General features: G+C 39.4%; 1 protein-coding gene across 1 annotated transcript; it reads right to left on the reverse strand.

Annotated features, from left to right (window-relative positions):
- Positions 1-697: 697 nt before the first annotated feature.
- On the reverse strand, positions 698-18,488 carry LOC134577916 (dual specificity protein phosphatase 16-like). The gene is made up of 7 exons (XM_063436850.1): positions 18,333-18,488; positions 11,767-11,989; positions 9,370-9,499; positions 7,437-7,606; positions 4,741-4,900; positions 3,707-3,830; positions 698-3,053 (listed from the first exon to the last, which is right to left on the reverse strand). The coding sequence occupies exons 2-7, from the start codon at positions 11,977-11,979 to the stop codon at positions 2,279-2,281; spliced, it is 1,572 nt and encodes a 523-aa protein (XP_063292920.1). The 5' UTR covers positions 11,980-11,989; positions 18,333-18,488; the 3' UTR covers positions 698-2,278.
- Positions 18,489-23,095: the final 4,607 nt, after the last annotated feature.

A 23,095-nucleotide genomic window follows, 5' to 3' on the forward strand; every position in this document is an offset into this window, starting at 1 on the left:
AATTTTAAATTTTAGACAAAAATCTCCAACCACGAAAAAATCTTCCGGTCAATTTGTTTCTCCAGCTATTTGGACCGTGAATTTTAACTATACTTTGAATTCCTGGCAATTCTGACCTTAGTAAATAATCTGATTAGAATCCCAGACTGTACCTATGGCATTATACCTTTTATAGCTGCCATTTATAGTTTATAAGCCTTCTTTACATTGGAGCAGATACTAGAGTCATGAAGAGCTTCTAAAATCCAGTGACCACTTTATCTGTGTACGATAATTTAATCACAAGGAGAAAAACAAGGGAGGACGTCTTCTAATTACCTACATCCTCAGTGATAACACCTTAAGTAATCGGATACATTTACGATATCCATATTCCCAGCTAGAATCGGGGAGTTGTCTATAATGATTCCTTCACCCTAGTAATGATTCTTTAACCCTAGTCACACCTCCCTGCATGTGACTTGCACAGCCTTCCATAAACACTTCCTGTAAAGAGAGGCCTATTTAGGCTTTCTTTATTGCAAGTTCTGTTTAATTAAGATTTTCTTATCCCCTGCTATGTTAATAGCTTGCTAGACCCTGCAAGAGCCTCCTGTATGTGATTAAAGTTCAATTTAGAGATTGAGATACAATTATTTAAGGTAAATTACATCTGTTTGAAAGTGAAACCAGTTTTTTTTTTCATGCAGGCTCTGTCAATCATAGCCAGGGGAGGTGTGGTTAGGGCTGCATAAACAGAAACAAAGTAATTTAACTCCTAAATGACAGTGAATTGAGCAGTTAAATTGAAGGGGAATGATCTATACACTAAAACTGCTTTATTTAGCTAAAGTAATTTAGGTGACTATAGTGTTCCTTTAAATCAAAAATTACATTTATTTTTTTCTCTTCAGAATATATGATTAGACCATTTGAGCACACACACTGGTATCTACAAAGCCTATTCAGTTATAATTGTCATCCCTGATTATAAAAGAGAGTTCAGCTTTGTTGGACATATACTAGACACAGGATCTTTAATTGTAATGAAATTTAATATAATGCATCATTTAATAATTGGTGTATCATTGGTGGTGGTGTCCCTTTAAAGAGAGAGCCAATAAATAAATAAATAACCCTCGACCACGCAACACGCACAATCACCTTATCTTACGGAGCAAATCTCTTTTTAGCAGGAAACAAAGCCCTACGTGCAGTCTCTCAAAGGGTTCATTACATGGGGGGGAAAAAAATAGCAGCTTCAAAAATGAAACATAAGCAAGATGATATTAAAAACACAGTAATAAATAAATAATGAAATACAAGTCAGAGTATGTCAGTTTGCCACCTGCTTATAATAAGGACCATTAAAGTAAATGACCTTTTTATCCTGAGGGGTGGATCACATAAGGAACCGTATGCAGGGGGAAAACAACCCTGAACATGCATGAAGATAATTAAATAATTTCACAGCAAAAAAAATAAAATAAAAAGTACAGATATAAGGGTAAAAAGCATTGTCACATACACATCTTGGCTTTTAGGAAAACAATTTCACTTAGAACCTAGAGGAAAAATAAATGTCCACTGTTCTTAACTTGAATCTACAAATACATAAAGGTGAACTCCTGTGGCCCATTCGTTGCGAGAATCCATGCTTTGGACTGGGTACGGGTTGATGCTTCTAGCAGGAAGGCCACATCGATCCATGTTTTTGTTTCTTTTTAAACAAACCAAACAAAAATTGGGTAAAGCAGGAGTTATACTGGGTACACAAAAGCCATCTGCTCCTCTGGTCAGTGACCATTTATGAACTAATTGATAAAGAAAGTTGAGGGAAACTTCCAGATCCCACCTTCGAGACTCAGGTAAGCAGTAAAGTGTCGTACCCTCAATGCGATTTCCTGGACGCCTCTTACAAGTTCTAGATCATTAATTGCAAACAAGAGAATCAAACATCAGGCTTTTCAAAAGCCTTATAAATAGGACGGTGGACTTTTAATCCTGACCAACTGGTGATATTGAAGTCACTATAAACTAAACCAAATTCTGGTTGTCACCATCAAAAGAAGTCATTGTCCAGTTTTGTTCATTCAATATGAAGAAACATTTAAAACAGTTATTCTTCAGCATGCTACTGAAGCCTCTGTCTGGGATCTTTAGCATGCGGAAAAGAAAGGATTTGGGGTAATAAACCAACAAGTTCTACAAATTCTTTGTTTGAATAGATCCCTATTGTTCTTTCCCATGCACAGCCATTGGAAAGAGGTGCTTTGGAGAAGACAACTTAATGTTTCCCTCACAGAGGTAAAGGAGAAATAGTTCGGACTCTAGAGCCCACTTCCATGTTCTTCTCCTTCAAGAGTGTTTGGCCTTTACAATTTGGAATGTTCAGTGTAAATGGTCGCTGAGGTCCATCGTCAAGCTTTTTTGTGTTTGCTCTGCGCTTTTTTAAGTTTTCTGGGATATTTTCTGAGATTTCATTTGGCTTTTCCATCTGGCCAAGTTTTGGCTGAGCATCTTCATCTTCTGAATAGTAGTACAGAAAATTGAGTCCAAAGCCTATAAAGCGATCCCACAGTCCCATTGGCTTGGAAGAAATTGACTGGGATGGCACCAGCTGAGACATGGAGGGTTGGTAAAAATTTCTGTGCGTTGTAATAGAAGACGACAGAGGCGTGTACACAGATTTGATGTCCAGAGAGAAGGAGCGTTTCAAACTGCTAATTTCCCGACGCTGGTCTGAAGAAATTCCCATGGAGGTAAACCTGCCCTCCAGAGTAGCTCCAGATTCTGCTTTCGTACTGTTCTCATCCAGTTTGGTGGCATCAATGGCTACCTCTACTTCCTGTGAGTTTGCATTGGTATTGCAGGTATTTTGGCATGTTTGGTTCACACTTGTCTGCTCGTGAGCAGTTGGGTGATCAAAGCTCTTCCTTTCCACAGGACTAACAGTGAGGGACGTTTTTTTGGTTTCAGATGATTGAGAATTTGCAATACTCATTTCATACTCCAGGAGCTGCCCGAGGAAGTTAAAGTTGGGAGAAATGGTGGGTCTCTTTTCTTTAACGAACCTATTTGGGAAAGTAGAAGAAGAGAAGGTTTAAATAACACAATGGTGTAAAGCATGAATGTCAAGGAATACAAGAAGTAATCATTAACTACTCTTTCTGAGCATACTATATATATGCCCTATTTCCGTTCTAGTACAAAACCGATTTTATGGCCAGATGGACATGCACGCTGTTCGCAGCCGGTCAATCAAGTGCTGCGGAACTGACCATCTTTACCAAATTGTGATGGTTATTTGCTCTGCAAATTCTGTGTGATTGGCGCGGGCAACTTCCCAACACATACTAAATCACACACAAGCAATGTGCATCATTTTACCGTGATGTCCTCCCAACACATACGTTTACAGCCATGCAGAGAAAAGCACAAGTCATTTACAGTTGCATGGGATACCAGAATTTAATGATATTAAAAATATTAATAATAAAAATAGTACGAAAAGACGAATTGCCATCTCCTAGTAGGCTTTTAAATATACTCCTCCTCCAAAGATACATTTCCTTTTTAAAATTTAACAAAACACATACAGCCACGTGTAGCCCACAATTGCAGCCATCCACAGACTCCTTTTAAATAATTTGCATTTACTTGGTAACTTTTCGAATGTACATTTAAAACACATAGATCACACTCTGCACCCAATAGGCGTTTTTACCTGTAAGCATCATCCAGAGAGAGCCCCATTGACCGCATTATATACGCAATTGCGACGGCTGCTGAACGCGAGATTCCAGCCAGACAGTGAACCAACACCTTCCCGTTAACCAGCTCGACTTTTTCTGTAAAATAACCACAATGATGTTATATTAAAGAGAGTTTCGGTTATCTGGAATGGTCTGAATGTTCCCTTATTGAGTTTAGCAGCTTAAACTGCTTATTGTCAGGAAATACAATTAGATTGCAATGTATTCAACATATTAGGATTGACTAATTAGAAATAAAATAACACCCATACATACACGATACTTTTGTATGCCTGGGTTTCTGTTGCTGTCACACAGCAGAAAGCATCTTTGGAACAGGCCTCTGGGATGTCTCTAAAAACCTTAGAAACAGACCTTTTGTCAGGAAAGGCCACAACTGAGTCCTCGGTGGTTTTGGTGCTAAATAATATCCTCTCAGTGTCTCTTCCATCCATTTGGTGTCTAAGCACCAAAACAAATTTAGCTTAATGAAGCAGGTTTGGTTTACAGATCATTCCCCTACAATCTCACGGCTCAATTATCTTTCATTTAGGATTTATATATAATAATTTATGTTTACTAAGTCCTAGTCAAACCTCCCCTGGCTGTGGTTTCATTTTCAATCAGAACATACAGCACAGTGTGTTTACTTTTTAAGTTTCTGTCCCCTGCTCTGGTAATTGAAATCTAATCACACACCGTAGGCCTCCACAGACTTTAGAAGGCTATTAACAGAGCAGGTGACGTGAAATTCTATATTAAACACACTGTGCAATAAGGGAAGGTGTGACTAGGGCTGCATAAACCAAGTGATTGAACGCCTAAATGTCAGAATTGAGCGGTGAGATTTCAGAGGGCATGATCTCTACACCAGAACTGCTTCAGTAAGCTAAATTTGATTGGAGCTTAGAAATATTCTGCTTGAAGAGGGCGTCATTGTAATCATCATTATCATTATTATTAACCTGTTACGAACCCAGCTAGTATGCAAGTGACAAATAAATACCTATGAATTCAACAGCTGCGCTGAGCCATGGCAGGATCTTCTCGCAGTAGCTGTCATTAACCGGGATGCGTAGGAAATGGTTATCGGGAATGAAGAGGGGCTTTGGACAACTGTAACTGACATTTAACACATGAGTGATGCCATTCTGGTTAATCACCTCCTGCAAAGAGATTCAAGAAGATACAGGAAATGAATGTGCGTTTTATTAAACGAATGAATCAGAACAATCTATCGTTATGACTCACTCAAATAACATATGGCACAGAGCAGGTGATTTTCATTTTAGGCTAATTTGAAAGGTGTCACCAGTTACAAGATAAGTATCAAAAAATAAATAAATCACTGTAGCACTACTTTACAAGACTGCTAGATTTATATGGAATGGGGTTGCTCTCCAGCTGTTAAACTACAACAGACCTGAGCTGGATGAGATTCATGAGAGTTGTCATTCAGCAGCATTTGGAGCGCTATCCGCTGCTTTAGAAGTATGTTTCCTAGTATTATATACCTATATTGTCCATTATCCCAACTAGGGAAGGTTTGCTAAGAATTGTGGTAGTTGAAGTTTAAAACCGGAATGAGAGATGCTTACTGCCCACCCAAAGTCCCAATAATATTCATAATCTATTTTTATACAGATCTGGTCTATCAAAGGGGACTCAAAGCTCTTAGAAAATGCGGTCGGATTCAAAATAAATTAGATTAGCAGATTATGAAGAGAGGTTAGTATTACCCAATTTAATGGCATTCCTAGTATTCACCTTGGAAAGGACAAACTATAGAGTCAAGAATAGAACATGGAACGTTGAGATTAGAACGGGTTCTCCATACAGTGCACAGAGAAACTCAGCTCTCTCATGAAAACGCGTGCCAGTGAAGTGGTTAATTCTGGAGGTTTTTTTTTTTTTTTTTATCCCTCTCATCCCAAACCACATCTGATTCTCCCTGGCAGTTTCATCTTTCTAACCACAAAACTAAACCTAACCTTCTAATCTAATCTTAACCCACCCAGTGATCTCACTCCAGCTGGTCACATTGGCATGCTGAGACGATCACTGAGTCACAGCCGTGTAAGTGGGCAAGTCAAGACTGTCACTCACATCTGCTCCCCAGGGACACGGTTACTAAACTTCTAAGAAACACTTAGACCAGGCATTGCTTTGATCAGATTTTAGGCTTTATCCTGGTTTTGTTTGTTTTTTCTTTCTGAAAGATCCTTAACCCCTTAAGGACACATGACGTGTGTGACACGTCATGATTCCATTTTATTCCAGAAGTTTGGTCCTTAAGGGGTTAAAGGACCACTCTAGGCACCCAGACCACTTCAGCTTAATGAAGTGGTCTGGGTGCCTGGTCCAGCTAGGGTTAACCCTTTTTTATATAAACATAGCTTGAGAGAAACTGCTACGTTTATATTGGGGTTAAGCCAGCCTCTAGTGGCTGTCTCATTGACAGCCGCTAGAGGCGCTTGCATGCATGCCACTGTGAAAATCACAGTGAGAAGACGCAAGCGTCCATAGGACGCGCATGCGCATTCAGCCGAAGAGGCAGAGAGCTCCCCGCCCGGCGCTGGTAAAAGAGGTAAGTTTAACCCCTTCCTCCAACTTCAGCCCGGCGGGAGGGGGCACCCTCAGGGCACTATAGTGCCAGGAAAACGAGTATGTTTTCCTGGCACTATAGTGGTCCTTTAAGGTCCCTCAAACAGACTACTTTATACCCAACAGATTTTACTTCCAAAAATACGGTTCAACTACTAAAAAGTGACAGTTACATTCCCTGCTTTGGAAAACGGGTAACCAGTTTAAGTGTAGATACTTCACGCCAAGATTTGAACAATTGACATTTTTTTAAAAAAATAAAAATTTAAAACAAAAATGGCACACTGGAATACAAATGCGCGTCTATATGTGAATTAGGTGCTGTAAAAGAGGATTAACACACTCTTTTGTAGGTCGATAGCAGGGACCCTATAGATCTCTAGGTTTTATGGACTAATAACAACGTGAGGTTGAGTCAGACTCAGACACACACTTTTCCAGCAGATGTTTAAATCTGCCTGCAGGTTACGTTTAACTGCAATAAAGGGATATATCTAAACTTGTTGCTCTGATGATTTTTTTGTGCATTGCTGCACATTTTGCAGAAGCTAAGCAGCCCCCATTCCAAGAAGGACATGTGATCAGGCGCACATTCTGCAGGACACATGGTGCTTTATTTATGGTATTTAAACAGAGACACGGGAAGCCAGACTAAAATGTCTACTGCAAGGCTTGCGGGAATGCAATGAGGACAATTTTAGAGAATTTTCCAATGAGGCAAAGGTTCCACTTTATGTTCAGGTCTGCAGGGAAATGTCAGTCCACACTAAAGGAACGGACAGGCCACGGTACACTTCTGACTTTAGAATAAGGTCAAATTCCTTATATATTATATATACACACATAAACTGCTAATCAGCATTATTAAATAGTGACTGGTGGAACACTGACAAACAATTTAAGCAATACAAGACAAAAACATGTAAACCAGTAAATATTGAATAATATTAAATAAGTTAATTAATTAGGGTAATAAAAAAAAAAAACAATTATTGTTGTTTTTTTTCTCAATTCCTTATCCTACAACATCCCAAACATAATTAGAAAAACACATGTATAGAAACCCTTATGTGAGATAAGCATGTTTAGGGTTCATACCTGGTTCATGACATCATTCTGTGAGCCGAGATAAAGGTGCGGCAAGATGCGAGTGACTGAGACGGTCGAAGAGGAGAGGCATGGCTGAGATATGCTTGTGTGCAAAATGTTGGAAGTCGTCCGGCCCTCGCATAGATTTGGGAATTGAGATGAGAATTCTGCAAATCCACCTAATAAAAAGCACAGACAAGGATGCAAATAATAAATAAAAAAAACGTCATCTGTATGGTCTCCTTCAAACATTCTCATCTGGTAAATTAGTCCTACGTAACTCTTGAAAAACCGCACAGAAAAAACCCAATATAAAGTTAAAGGGACAAAACATTTTGATGACAAAATAAGCATCAGTTAGACAGCGTTACACATTACATATAGATTGTGCTAGCAAAATCTCCTGCAAATGTGTAGATAAAAAGATATACTTACCTGGACATTGCAAATGTCTTCTCCAAGATGGCCGCTAAAAATGGATGCAAGAGGCTGACCACAAACAACTCTGATAGCTTCCCAAAATGAAGATGCTTGCATCTATTTCCAGGGGCCACCTTTGTTTTTGTTTAAACATTATTTAAATGTAACAAGTCTTTTGTTTGAATGACAGTAGATTAGATTTAAGGGGTAAGGGCGAGTTCGACTCAACTCAAAACTTCTCTCCCTATTTCTGCAAGTTGCCCAAAATGGATGGTATGTTAGAGAAAAACTGCATTCTGGGACAATTACAGGAGATTGGCTTCAAACACAATATTATGTTTGGACACCAACAAATGTCCCAGCGCTGTACAATAGTTGAACAACAGTGGCTGCAATAAGACAAGTTTAAGGAATAAGAAATATTTTGCAACTTAAGAGAGATTACATGTGTGTGTCTGTATATATCAAAGCATGAAAGATTTGTATTTTCTTTTTTTATTCAGTTTAACAAAATGCTTAATATTTAATGAACAGTTCAAAGCTTCATTGAGTCTCTCTGGAGTGATGACCTAACACCCAACCACATGAATTACGCATGTAAGGCATTTCATCTGATGACTATTGACTAGTTTAAAACCTGATATGACTCGGAAATGACAAAATTACTCAACAAGACATTTTTAGACTGAAAGAGGAGAAGAAAAAAAAAAAATCAATGAAAACGTTCCCAGCATTTCTGTCAATGAACTGCGCAATGCTAGCGTAGCAGTCTACGATTAATCAGCCCTGCACAAAGACGCTGAACCTGGGCACACTCAAAATCCACAAGCCTGCTGCTGGGACACGTAGGTCTTAAGCTGAGAGTGATGAGACTTATAGTACAGCAGTATGACGTAAAAAGGAGTCTTCGAACACTGGACCTCTAGCTGTTAGCAAAGTAAAACCGCCACAAACCCTTAACAGACATTTCTTAGATTTGGTGCGGGCAAAGGTTCTTGGGATTTGTAGTTTTCAAACAACTGGAGTTAAAGTATTTACATTTTCCGGTGTTAAACTCAGAAATGAAAGAATATGATTAATGTTAAAAGTAATTCGATTATTACTAGTTTAAAGGCTCCAAATAGGAAATATTGGTGTTTCATCGTAGATCATAAGACTATTTTATGCAAATTGACTTCCTGCACGGTTTTATGACTAAGCAGTTGGAAAAAAAGGTCAGAAGTTAGTCTGCATAGAAAGCTGCATACAGTTATGTCAATCATTAACCTATAATAATTCATAAACCAAAATGCTTTCATAATAACATTCAGATTTACATTTATCCAAGTATAGTTTTAAAATAAATTACAAAATGTTTTATTGAAATTATTTTTATGCTATGTTTGAAACTATTTGATCTCGTGATGACTATTTAAGTTCGCCCAGCCTTTGTCTTTTCCTATTTTGTATCCCTAAAATGTGTCAAAAAAGGATTCATACAAATATTGCTTCCGTTTAAAAACAAGCAGAACTTTATATATACCTTCGAGTAAAGACACAGAGCTGTATTTCTTCTCCAGTTTGCCCACCACCAAGGACACAAAATGACCAGCTAATATCTCGTGGTTCCCTTGATCGTAGACCACCACCTGCTTCTCGTACGAAGGGTCAATCTGTAATTTCAAAACAAGAAGAGAGAAAAAAAAAATCCACTGTTATTTATACCTTTAGATAACACCAACATATAGCATGGAGATGTACAAGAAATATTAATTAAGGTGCAATACCACTGACAGTTCTCTATTAATTCAACTAGGAATCTATTAAAAAACTGTGGGTTATGAGTAACAGACAACCAGTTCAGACAAATAACATAAAAAATGGAAAAATTAACCGTCTCAGACTAGTGTTTTTTTTTCTCCATATTGGCTATCTTGTCCTACAATTTGCTGGTCATTTGTCAACATAATAACAACCTTCTGTTCAATCGGTAAGCAGAATGTAATGTACCTGGGATTCTCTTAAATGAGCTGTCCCTTTAAATAACAGGGGGTAGGATGGGGGCTGGAAGGAACTCCATGGCTGTTGCAGAACTACAAGTACCATGATGCTTTGCAATCCTGACAGTTAATAAAGCAACCTTGGAGTTTTAGTTATGTAACAGCTGGGGGACATCTACCTTTCGAACACCCCTGCAGTGATTAAACATTCTAACTGATTTGGCACTATCCCTACAATTAGCAGTGATTGAAAGAGCAAGCAGGTTCTACGGCGTATGCACATAATTTGTAAAAACTGCTTGCTTTAACCGTTTCAGTACCGGACATGCTTGTAATCCACTGGGGCAGTGGTTCCCAACCCAGTCCTCAAGTACCCGCTAACAGTCCAGTTTATAGGGATTACCCAGTTGTGTCTAAGGTGTTTTTAGAAAGGAAAAAACACTTTAGACGCAACTGGGTAATCCCTAAATCCTGGCCTGGTCGGGGGTACTTGAGGACTGGGTTGGGAACCCCTGCTCTGCGGTGGGAAAAAAGGCCAATGTGAGGTTCACACGTAGCTGAGTCACTCAGAGGCTCTGTCACTTTACCTGCCTTTGAGCAAAAATATCTCGACCAACTCGCTGGGTGAGGTGACAACAATAGGGAGTGCCTAGCAGGGGACAAGCACTAGAGTAACCTGTAGGTGACTCAGTCTGGAAAAACCCAGAGCCGTCATTTATAAACCCTTCCATGCATGAATAAACCTTGCATGAGGATTTAGTGATATTGAGATGATATTCAATGCAGTACTATTACAATGGCTTCATGTTACTATTTGTTTAATAAACAGATTTTCTAAACTTGGCTGCCAGGAATGTTTCCCAAACATATTTGCACCTGATGAGGTTAACTCAGTGAAAGGTAAACATGGCACTGCAGAGGCTTGGGAACTACATTTACCATGATGCTCAGCTCAAACAGCCTCAGGGGGGACATTACATGAGAAATGTCTGAAGTGGCCATATGGGTCATCACGTCTCTACACCTTTCAGATTTTATCGATAATGAATATAGAAGGTGTGCATTCAATTGCCCGCAAGATACAGTGGGAACCTTAACCCCTTCATGACATTGGGTGAGGAAAATCCATCCTGATACGCATTCAATGTCACTGGACATTAAGGGATTAACTGTGCTAGCACTGACTAATCACCCTTAGGGTGAAGACATTGCTTGTTTAATCATGGTGGCTTATAAAAAAATGCATTTTTGAGGTTGCGTCACGTAAAAATGAATACAGCAGACAGCTGTCTGCATTTTATTGATTACAGTTCTGAATTATGCACGTTTTATGTTTGTAAGCATCACCGATTTAAACGACATTTCCCTCACTAGTGGCTAGGCAGCTTTTCTGTTTTTGCCAGAATACAACTCCCATCACTCTCAGCATGAATCTAGTGGGGGTGAAGGGAGTTATCACACAGTAACAGCCTGGGGGGAGGGAGAACAAGTAAACCAGTCTCATTTTTTTTTTCAAATCAGTTGAAACATGTCATAACAACTCCTATTAATCACAGTCAGCCCCAGGCTGGAAGATATACGTTAACTACATATAGATACATACAGTCTGTCTAAACAGATTACTAAGCTTGGAAAGTTATTTATGAAACATAACTTGTGTAATATAAATATATTTTGGTGACAATATATGAGGTCTATACACTAAAACGTTAATCATGGAGAATTGACAACCCAGTAGGAAAATTGAGGCCATTTTCACCATGCAAGAAATCATCGATCTTGGTTAGTTTTCATTATATTTTGGGATTTGGTAGTCCGCTCATGGTGAATAAATATTTAGTGAATAAACCCTGTGGATGTCATAACGACATTGAATCAGACAGTTATAGTAGAAACATGACCCGCAGCATCTATTAAGTCTTGTGTCTTCGAATGCTGACCTTGGGATGACGGGGCAGCACTAACAGTTCCTTGAGGAGACGTTTGCGGGCCAGCTTGGAGCCGCAGAGATTCACAGAACCCATCACGTGAAGGTTGTTGTATTCGTTAAACGAGCGACAGTCAATCACCAACACCCCTTCACTATCCTCCCGCAAAATTCCGGCCAGTTTCTGGGCTTGCATAGCTTGCGGAGGCTTCCTCTCTCCACCCATTCTGGACGGTCTTTGGGAAGACAAGATAGGAAGATATAGAGTTATGGAGATAACATGCTCTGCAGATTATATATTTAAATATATACACAAATATTTATAGACACAATGGTGAGAAATTTAAAAAGGTAATTCTTTCATGTTCAAAGGCCAAACATATTCAACAACTCTCCCTTCCCATGGGTTATAAGAGTAAGCAGCTGCCCCTCTCTTGGGATTCATTCTTTACCAACTATGTGATTACACTGGGTCTCCTCAACATAAACAAGTGTAGAAGACCTGCACTTGGTAAATATTATTTCAAAATTGAAATCAAGGCGATATATATATCTTATACACATTCTAGGGCAGTGGTGGGCAACCACTCCTCACGACACACCAACAGTCCAAGAATTAGGCATTTTCCATTTCGGTTCCAGTGGGGATACTGACCAAACCTAGACTATTGGTATATCTTGAGTATCTGTCTCTTCCTGAGGTTCGAAATTATGCAACTGTTTGCCAGGACTGGGTCGTCCATTTTGTTATTGTAATTTATTGGACGGCTTTTATTAAGCACATTTTTGGGTCATTGGTAATAATTCTGATTGACGTGTATAAAAAGACTATGCTTCTCAAGATGACCGGACAAATTAGTTATCATTGTAATAGGGCCTGGAGAAAATTTAACCAAATCAGTAAAGACCTTATTTTTTTATTCCCACCACGTATCTGTGCATTTCATGTTGTAGTCAAAAATACACATCTTCTGTAGATGTCCGAAAAACAATACTTTCAACATCACCCAAGAGCAGCTTGGTGTTCTCACTCATTAAATGACCTTGATTTAAGGACAACGCTGGGAGATTGTCTGTTTGTTTTAATCAGGGGAACTGAACAAACCAAACACATCAATTCATTAATCTAAAACATTCCCTGCTTTCTTTTAAATCTGCGTTTGATTATTCCTGTCTTCTCCTTCTACCCTGCGCCATTAAAGAACAGCTATTGGCGCGGGTTGTCTCAGGGGAGCACAAATTCACTGAGCATAATTCTGCTGATGGCTGAGGTAATGCATTGCTGCACTAGATCACTCATTCATGGGCTCCAAGCCTCTTAATTTTTAAAGAATGAGGCACTGGTGTCATCTGATATTCCTTTCATGCCTGATAATATAACACTTATATTGCCTAAAGAGGCAATAAATCACATGTGCACAATTCTTCACATGCGCACCATAGATCTGCTGTACATAAATTCTTAAAAGATAAGGATGGCAGGTAATTTACAATGAATGGGAGTTCCCTCAACAAACGAATACGTTCCTACATTGATTTATAAAATATTTGTATTTATTTATAAAATATTTTACCAGGAAAGACACATTGAGATTTCTCTCGTTTTCAAGTATGTCCTGGGTTTTCAAGAATAATACAAATATTATAGCTTCCACGTTTCCCATAATGAAAATTATATATCTAACTGAAAAAAAAAAGTTAGACAGTTGTTGGACAAAGTCAACAATAGCTAGGACTGTATGGTTAATGCCTGAAATAGTGTTTTGTTGTAGCTCATTTTTATTGTGAAAAATATTTTTCTCTTTTTCAACAGGAAAGCTCGAACACGCTGAAAAGTGTGCGAACATATTTTTCTATTCGGAAATAGGGATGGGCGAAAAATATTCACTTAACATTTTAAATGTATAACTTTTGTTGACTCTTGCAGTCTACTCTAATATTTTTTTTCTCTCCTCTGCCACCATACACAATGGTTTTCTCTACCAAGTGTAAAAACACGGATTTCGGGATGTGAAAATGTTTAATTGGAGTTAGTTTACTGTAAGGAAGGAAGGACTTGCTCAAATAAGTTGTTAGAACACGGAAAGAGTGAAAGAGACATTACAAAATAAGTTAAATTCTTATCGCTGAACTCACTTTACCTATAGAACAATCATTGATTTTGGATAGATTATTTAAAGGCTTTCAAAGAGACGCACTCCTCATTACTAATTGTGAGTGATGTCTGCAATGAATGCATCTTTATTAATATTTTATAAGATAATACATTCACTTTTCTCACTCAGCACATTTTGCAGGAAGTATGCTGTATCTAAGGGGTTTTCCTTGAAACCTGACATACCCCATTTATCAAAGCCTTTAACCCCTTAAGGACCAAACTTCTGGAATAAAAGGGAATGTCATGTCATGTGTCCTTAAGGGTTAAAGTAATTCATTCATATGCTATTTAAGGTAATATCGCAGAATTCCTCATTTAATGAGAATATCTATTCATCCATGGTGTTAGATAATTGCTATAAACTAAACAAAAAAAAAAAACAGAAAATGGTTATATAATATTTAGAATAGTAGTTTGAATTTTTAGATTTAAGTTCTTATTTTTTTTAAATAGATGAAAGTGATTTAACAGTAAAACAGTTTGACTCGTAGCCTGTTTTGCAAATATACGGTGCCCATTTCCTTCATAAATTGTATTAGCATAATATGAAATACTATTTATATAGCAATGACTCAGAGCTGGGCACATGCTCCAGCAGTTCCAAATACAGCTTTTAGAAAATATATCAACCCAGCACACCACTAGGGGTGTAGCTACATTGTATAATTAATGGTCGTATTAGTATTATAAACGTCGATTTAGATACAGCTTTTAGAACACTTGAAATTTTACCAGTAATTTAAGATGCAAGTGTAATCACATTTTACGATTATTTATAAAAAACAAAACAAAACAAAAAAAACCAAACTGTTTTTACTTTATCGTTATTAGAAAATCAAAACAAGATTTAAAAAAAAAAAAAAAGATGCTCTCAAAGTAACAACAAAAAACGGAAAAACCCACAATTGTTGGAATGACAAATTTGTTTCTTTCAAAAAGACATTATTTGTACGTGTATGGATGAGCTGATGCCATTTGAACTGTATTATGTAATGTCGTTCGTTCTGAATTACGAATCTATTTTGTACTCTATGAGTGCTGGCACTATAGATAACCGAGCAGCCAAGAACAGCCTTCTTTGGTATGGCTATTAGGTCATAGATGAAAAACATCAGGGAATGAGGTCATGCAAAAAGAAAAAAAATACATGAGTTAGTTATCTCATGATGTAATCGGATGCCAAAGAAATTACTTATTAGCTCTGAAATATGTTTTAGTAGAGCCCTTAAATCTGCATTCGACGACTCACACTTCTTACACTGTCTGCCATTACAGTTGAACAATTTATTTTTAATAATAAACACCCATTATTTCATTGCAAGCCCTGCAGTATTCGGAACCTCGCACGTCAGCGTTACACTACGTTATCCTGCCAAGTAAAATAAGAAAATCCTATAAATAAATAAATACTAATTTGTACACAACAAAGCAGGCTTTGTCTAGAGGACACACTACTTTCGTTGGCATTTTGTTTCCTGCAAATCATAGTTATGCAAGAATTTTACTGCCTGCTGCAAGGCCACCTACCCATGCTAAAAGCCTTTGCAGGGAGGCCCAGATTTAAAGGGGTTAAATGCTGCACTGAGGCCTTTACACAAACTGTTCTAAGATCCCCATTAACCCTATGTTGGCCACTGGGGGGGGGGGGGGGGGGGGGAGGGCAAAAAAGCCACAGAGCTTGATAATAAACCACAATCCATATTCAATTCTTCAATGTGTTACTGCCATTTATTCACCGAACCGACACAAAGAACACACACACACACACAAAAAATACAAAATTGCTTGCACTCCTGGAACAGGTAAATAATGTGCCCGGTGCTGGTCAGGCAAATAGCATAGATAAACAGAGAATGACCGCACTCAGGGACTTGTAAATATCACTAAAACTTAACTTTTAACGTTCAAAATAAATCAAATCAACGTTTCAGCCCCATGTTTGGGCTTTCATCAGGATGGTAAATATAATACATAATGGTGAACAGAATATTATGGGACAAAAATGCCACTGATGTAATCGGGAGACACCACAATAAACCACGAGACAATCAATTGGTTTCTGAATCATAATACGCACTCCAACGTTATGTATCTTTTATAATTACGTGATATTTTTAGGTTAGGATTAGTATTAGTGTAAATATTAAGGTAGTGAAGAGATTAACGGTTAGTGATAGCGTTAGGGTAGTGTGGGGGTTAATGTGAGTTGTGTTAGGGTTGTGTGGAGGTTAATGTGTCGTATGTTAGGGTAGTGTAAGGGTTAATGCATGTTAAAGCCTGTGCTGCCTGAGTCAATTGGGAGTTAGTCTCCGGATGCAGTTATTTCAGCTGCTCACATTAAATTGATACCAACTGTCTCTCAGCAGTGTAACTCCTATTAATCTCAGGCAGACTTGGGCATGATTATTCTGAGGTCTGCCTCAGACTAGGGCCCCCAGACTGCAAGGTGGTGATCTGAGCAGTGTGGGATTCTAAAATAGAACAGGCAGATCATGAGATATATATATTTTACATCTGCACAGGCACACAAATATATGTATACCTACATGTGTGCTATGTTGATGTACATATATTTTTATACGCACTTTTATGTTAGAATATCTACATATACATAGCACACATGGACAGGTATTATACATATATGTGTGTGCATGTGCATGCAATAAAAGAGTATTTGTAATAAGAAGTCCAAGTAGCTCTGTATACAGCATTTCTATCTGACCTTAATGGACTGGTACTAACAGCATGACTTTAATTCACCCCCAGCCCTGCTTCTCCTACCAGAAATGAAATTCCAAGGCTGCAGCCAGGCACAGGAAACAGGGAAGGGTAAAAAATGTGGGGAGCGGTTAGCAAGAATGCAATGTGAGAGGAAAGACATGTCAAGGGGAATAAAAAATGGAGGGAACAGGAGCTGCAGACATGGACACAGAGAGACAAAACAGAGCAATATTGTGATTTATGGCTTCAAGTCTGCAGCAGAGCCCATGGTGACTCCTGCACTCCCTGGGCTCTCATTGTCAATGGATAGACCCCCTGTCAGAACGCTAGATACCAACAGCTGCATGCATGGCAGCCTTTCCCAGCTGGCTTGTGAGAGCAGAGATTGTGCAGGGTAAGATGGGCTCTATATACTGCATTCTGCATGTAGGGCTCTATATACTGCATTCTAGATAAATGGGCTCTGTATACTGCATTCTAGATAAATGGGCTCTGTATACTGCATTCTAGATAAATGGGCTCTGTATACTGCATTCTAGATAAATGGGCTCTGTATACTGCATTCTAGATAAATGGGCTCTGTATACTGCATTCTAGATAAATGGGCTCTGTATACTGCATTCTTGATAAATGGGCTCTGTATACTGCATTCTAGACAAATGGGCTCTGTATACTGCATTCTAGATAAATGGGCTCTGTATACTGCATTCTAGATAAATGGGCTCTGTATACTGCATTCTGGATAAGATGGGCTCTGTATACTGCATTCTAGATAAATGGGCTCTGTACACTGCATTCTAGATAAATGGGCTCTGTATACTGCATTCTAGATAAATGGGCTCTGTATACTGCATTCTAGATAAATGGGCTCTATATACTGCATTCTAGATAAGATGGGCTCTGTATACTGCATTCTGGATAAGATGGGCTCTATATACTGCATTCTGCATGCAGGGCTCTATATACTGCATTCTGGATACGATGGGCTCTATATACTGCATTCTGGATACGATGGGCTCTATATACTGCATTCTAGATAAGATGGGCTCTGTATACTGCATTCTGGATAAATGGGCTCTACAGTGAGCATGGCACTAAATACTGCATTTTAAATAAGATGGGCTCTATTTACTGCATTCTGCATGCAGGGCTCTATATACTGCATTCTGGATACGATGGGCTCTATATACTGCATTCTGGATACGATGGGCTCTATATACTGCATTCTGCATGCAGGGCTCTATATACGGCATGCAGGGCTCTATATACACTGCGTTCTGGATAAGATGGGCTCTGTTTACTGCATTCTGCATGCAGGGCTCTATATACCGCATTCTAGATACGATGGGCTCTATATATTGAATTCTCCCCATCTAGAGCTATATGCCCACTGAGCCCCTATGCATGCATCTTGCAATCCTATGGAGAATGGGGAGAGGAGATCTGATGACAGCTGCTGGCTTCTTCAGGCTGGAATGGTGCAGGATTCTAGATCTGCAAGATCATTCTCCTAACAAGAATGTGCACACTGAATTCTGATTTTATAGCCACATTCTCAGGGAGTCCTGCAATCCTAGCAGAGGATGCTGAGATCTGACTCCATGTATTGATCTGGATCCCAATATTATTCACGGTGTGACAGATCTGCAGCAAACATGAACTGAGACAGAATGCAGAGATACATAGTAACAGAATCCTACCTTGTTAGCCCCTCTGGAAGCCTCCAACAAGAGCAAGTGAAGGAGCCCTGTGCTTGCAGCAGCACCTGCAGCAGGACAGACAGACAGCCAGCAGAGCTAGGAGGTACCAGATAGTCCCAGGTGCTATGTACTATATTGTTATGATGACTGGAGCCAGCAGAGAGGATGAGGTAATGGGAAGGGGGAGGCTGGGGGGGGAGTGTTAAAAATAACTCAGGTTGATGTCATCTCTAGCCAATCAGAGAACACTCCAAGGCAGAGCTGTGATGTCACCTCTCAGCCTGATTAAAACAATCCCCATGGTGGATTTTCCACTGACATGCAGCATTAACCCCTTCCCTGCTGGGAGAAACACACAGCTCTCCCTGTCTCTTTAATAATAAAAAAAAAAAAAAAAAAAAAAATAATAACTATAGCTTAGAATTCACAAGATTGCAGTTAGCAACTGTGTGTGTGTGTGGTATAAAATTATTCAATTAATTCATATCAGATCAATATATTTTTTTGAATCATTTACTGTTCAGATACAAACCCCCCCTCCCCCCTCCGATGCTGCAATTCTAACAAAAAATGCTACAAATACAGTATTTTCGTTACTGCGACTCTATCACAGTGAAGACTCCTGCATACCATTGCATTGTGTTACAGATTTGACCTAGGGCTACACTGGCATGTATCTTTTTTCCAAGTAACTCTTTCAGAGCCAGAAAATTAAAGGGACACTGTAGGCAGTGTACCTGCGTTATCTCTTCGAAGTGATTATAGTTCCTGGAGTCCCCTGATGCTGTCCTTCCATCCCGTGTTAAACCTGTTTTAATGTTTTAATGCTAAACAAGAGTCCTCAGGAGCCCATCCACTCTGTGCTGCTTGGGGCTAACGAGGAAGCATTAGCCTGAGTAGTATTGAGTGGCTGTGATTGGCTGAGAGTGTCCGCTGACCGCTTTCAGCCTATCACAGTGCCTATTGCGGGTATGAAACAGTATGGCTACAAGGAAGTGTGTAATCTCTGCCGTAGCGCTGGGCTATGGATGGCCAGGGACCCTCGTTCTGTGTTAAATTTCTCAAAAATGCCTTAACACTGAATCAAGGGACTCCACCACAGGGGACTCCAGGCATTACAACCAATTCAATGAGATGAAATGGTTATAGTGCCTTTGGTGTCCCTTTAAATATTTACTGATCTGGCATTCCAAGGGTTGGCAAAAAAAAAAAGTGCATCAGTACAGTTGCTTTGGGGATTTTACCATTTTTTTTCTTCTTATGTAAGAATTGATTTCATTGAAGAATAAAATCAGTGAGGCCGCGATAGAGAGAAGATTGACGTAGGATGGGGGTTGGATTGACCGGACTTTGCTTTCTCACCCTGCTGGAATTTTTGCTGAAGATTCCCACAAAACTTTAATTAGACTCATCGGGCTGATTTTGCCATTTGCTCGTTGTGCTTGTGGGAATTTCCTGGTCTCGCTTTCCAATGCAGGAAGTGTTTCTCCAATTTCTTCATTAGGATGGTATGTTCTACCACTCCTTAGTAGTGGGGACAGCTACCAAGTTACAACCTGTTTTTATGGAGTACCTCTAGACTCTCCCGCATCTAAAAGGACAGTCTGAATTTTAGACTCGTGTTCCGTGGACCTAGGTTTTTTTTTCTCTGGTGTATAGCTTGAGTGGATACGAATTAAAAGTTCCATTAATTACAATGTTTACAATTACAGTACTTAAATGTTCTTGTGACTGTGTGAGGATATATCATCATCTGCATTCCTCTTATTCCTATGTTGGGAAGTATTTTAGGGGGTCAAGGCAACCCCAGCATTTCCGAAATAAGCCCCCATATCAGCCAAGCTGGCAGGCATTCAGGACAGATTCCTGGGTGGCCAAATAAATGTTAGCCCATCAGGTTGTGTGTACTGTGGCTGTAAGAGCCACCATCTGTGTCATTATCATGACAATGCAATGGCAAAGTATCCATTAATTATAACGTGAAATCAACACATGGCTGGTTACATTGGGCCATACCATTACAAGCACTTGGATAGAACATCTTTAGAGGACAAGGGTAGAGTGGTATAAACCCTAGACCTCTGGATAGCCCCGTAGACTAAGATAAACATTGGCTATGGTGTGAACAGTAACTCTCATCACTCTCATTTTGGTTTTGCACTGCTTAGAATAATGTAACAGTCCACAGCTTTTGATTGTTGAACCTAATGTGGACATTGTAGGACAGAACCTCACAAAATCTCCACTTTCTTTTGTTAATCAATGGTAATTTGAATCCTCAGTGTCTTTTGTGCAAATGTCCCCTAGCCAGTGTGCTTAAAGGGACACTCTATAACCACTTCATCTCATACAAGTGGCCTGGCACCATTCTTCGGTTCTGTGGTAAACCATTTTTAAATAATTGAATGCTAAAACAGAGTCACGGTCTGTCTACTTGGGCTAATAAGAAAAAAAACAATGTTATGCTGGATGGATGGACAGTGCCAGGGGACTCCAGAGCATGATTAACCAACACACCAGGATCGTCCATTGATGCCTCTTGAACATCCCAACATTTTTTTTTTTTTCAAAAATAAACGGAAACAAATTGGTATGGTAAGTATTGATCACATTCACTTAAACATTTAATTACAGCAGAGCTTGTAATAAGTGTGTTTTAGCAAAAATGATATCCCTCTAATGGTCACAGTTCTGCAGGTCCTCCTGATTGGTGTGTGTCTGGAAAAGCTGTTGAGAGAATCATGGGGCGTTTGTGGAATACGTCCTAATTCAGCAGATTATGCACATGCTTAGTCTCCTTTAAGAAGGGATTTCCGAAGACTATTTAATATTAGAATGGCATTCTACATATAATCTGCACATACTCACTTGTAGATTCCCGCTCAGGCCAGCAACATAGTGGAGAGGTATGGAGTTGAGCCTGTGGTAATGCGTTTCTTAAATATACAGTTGAAAAGTGAAAACATCATAACACCCCAAGGCTGCACAACTGTAAACATGTAAAAACAATACAGACATATTTAAGAAGCTTTCTATGTTTCTACAACAACAAAGCCTTGTGTCACATGACTACAGGTAAGAAATAATCATGGTCCGATACAATTATTAAGATTTCTATTTTAACTATTACTATTTTTAATATGTTGTCTAAAGCAGATTTTCTAAAAGAGCACTTTAAGAAAACCATAGATATGTTTTTTTTCTTCTATAAGTCAGAAAATAATTGATGATCCACCATGATAGCGATAAACACGGAATCCTGAAATGCAGGTTTTTTTTTTTAGTTTTAACATTTCGAGTACCATAGAAGTAAAATTTAGCTTTTTGCACGTACGTTCCATTACTCACTACAAAAACATACAGGAAAACTCGCCAGATATGGGCAGCCAGCATGTGGTGGAATCTCGGTAAAAATAAATTTAGTAGGCCGAGATTGCCACGTGGTATGTGCACATGCATATACTGATGTATCGGTCGGTTGGTTGCACGTGGCAACGATACAATCAGTAGTGTACGGAGCATGTGCAAGAATACAAGATATAGAGAATTCCCCTCCTCCATTGTGCTGGACAAGCCATGTGGTCAAACAGGAAGTTAGTCTTTATTCTGTTGATTGGGTAAGAGTACGTGTGGGTGGAGCTGATTATGGGAGGAGCTATATACCTATATAAGGGACCTACACTGTATGTTCGGGGCTCAGACTTTGCTGTTTTTTGGTGACATTAGTCCCTCTGAGTCCCGGTCGGTGAATCGAATAAAGATCTCTTCCTTCCTGAAGAAACCTGAGTCCATCTCTCTGTGCTTGGCTTCCGTCAGTTTCTCCGGTATCAAGCATGCGCCTGCTCTAAGAATGGCTCATTGAAACTCCTCCCACATTTTATGGTGCAATTGTGCCAGCATGGCATGGTGACCCCCTCACCCCAGTGCTTATTTTCGCATGCATGGCGTCTGTTTCATCGTGAAATAGGCATTGTAAAATAGATCATTAAATGAGACTGTAAAATTGTATTGAATTAGTATCGGCACATGCTGCATTTTACTGGGTATCAGTTGTTGGTCAGGGGAGAGGGCAACCAGGGCATTGTTCCCCCTAAAAAGCAAATAGTAATTGTGTATGTCCAGTAGCAGAACTGACTGTTGTGACATCCCCCTCTACCCCCCACTCTTTTCCCAAATGCCTGTGTCCAAGTTGTAAAAAAAACAAATGCTGGGAAAAAGCGGAATTTAAGTGGTCAAGCAGAGAGAAAGGCATCGACGCGTCATTACAGAAAATAGCATGCCTAAATCTATGTAGGCACTTGTCACTGTATGAATATGTGTAAGTTTGTGTCACATAACCTGCTGGGCGCATGCTGCCTATGCCACTCTTGCCTCCATCCCACGTGTCTGCAGTCTCCTCCGACATTCAGTATGACGGCGGCCGCGGAGAATCAGGGCCCTTCCCCGTTCTGTTAACTGACACAAACGTGCCTGTGTCATCTCACAGACGTTGAGAGCGCATGTTCTGGCATCACATGACAGCCACTGACCAATATAAGCTTATTTTGGTTATTTCTCTGTGCCCTGTCGTGGACTCCCTTGAGGTTTTCCAAGAGTGTGTTATATTTGAGTCTATTGTATTTTGACCCCGGCTTGTACCTTGACTATTCTACCTTCTGTATTCCCTGACCTTGGCCTGTTTGTACTACTCTGTATATTAGCGTTAACCCCGGCCATGCTAAGGTCCGGTGATATGCTTTAGTATTCAGGTTATTCTTTATTTA

The sequence above is a fragment of the Pelobates fuscus genome, chromosome 11, assembly GCF_036172605.1.
Source record: "Pelobates fuscus isolate aPelFus1 chromosome 11, aPelFus1.pri, whole genome shotgun sequence".
NCBI classification, from domain to species: domain Eukaryota; kingdom Metazoa; phylum Chordata; class Amphibia; order Anura; family Pelobatidae; genus Pelobates; species Pelobates fuscus.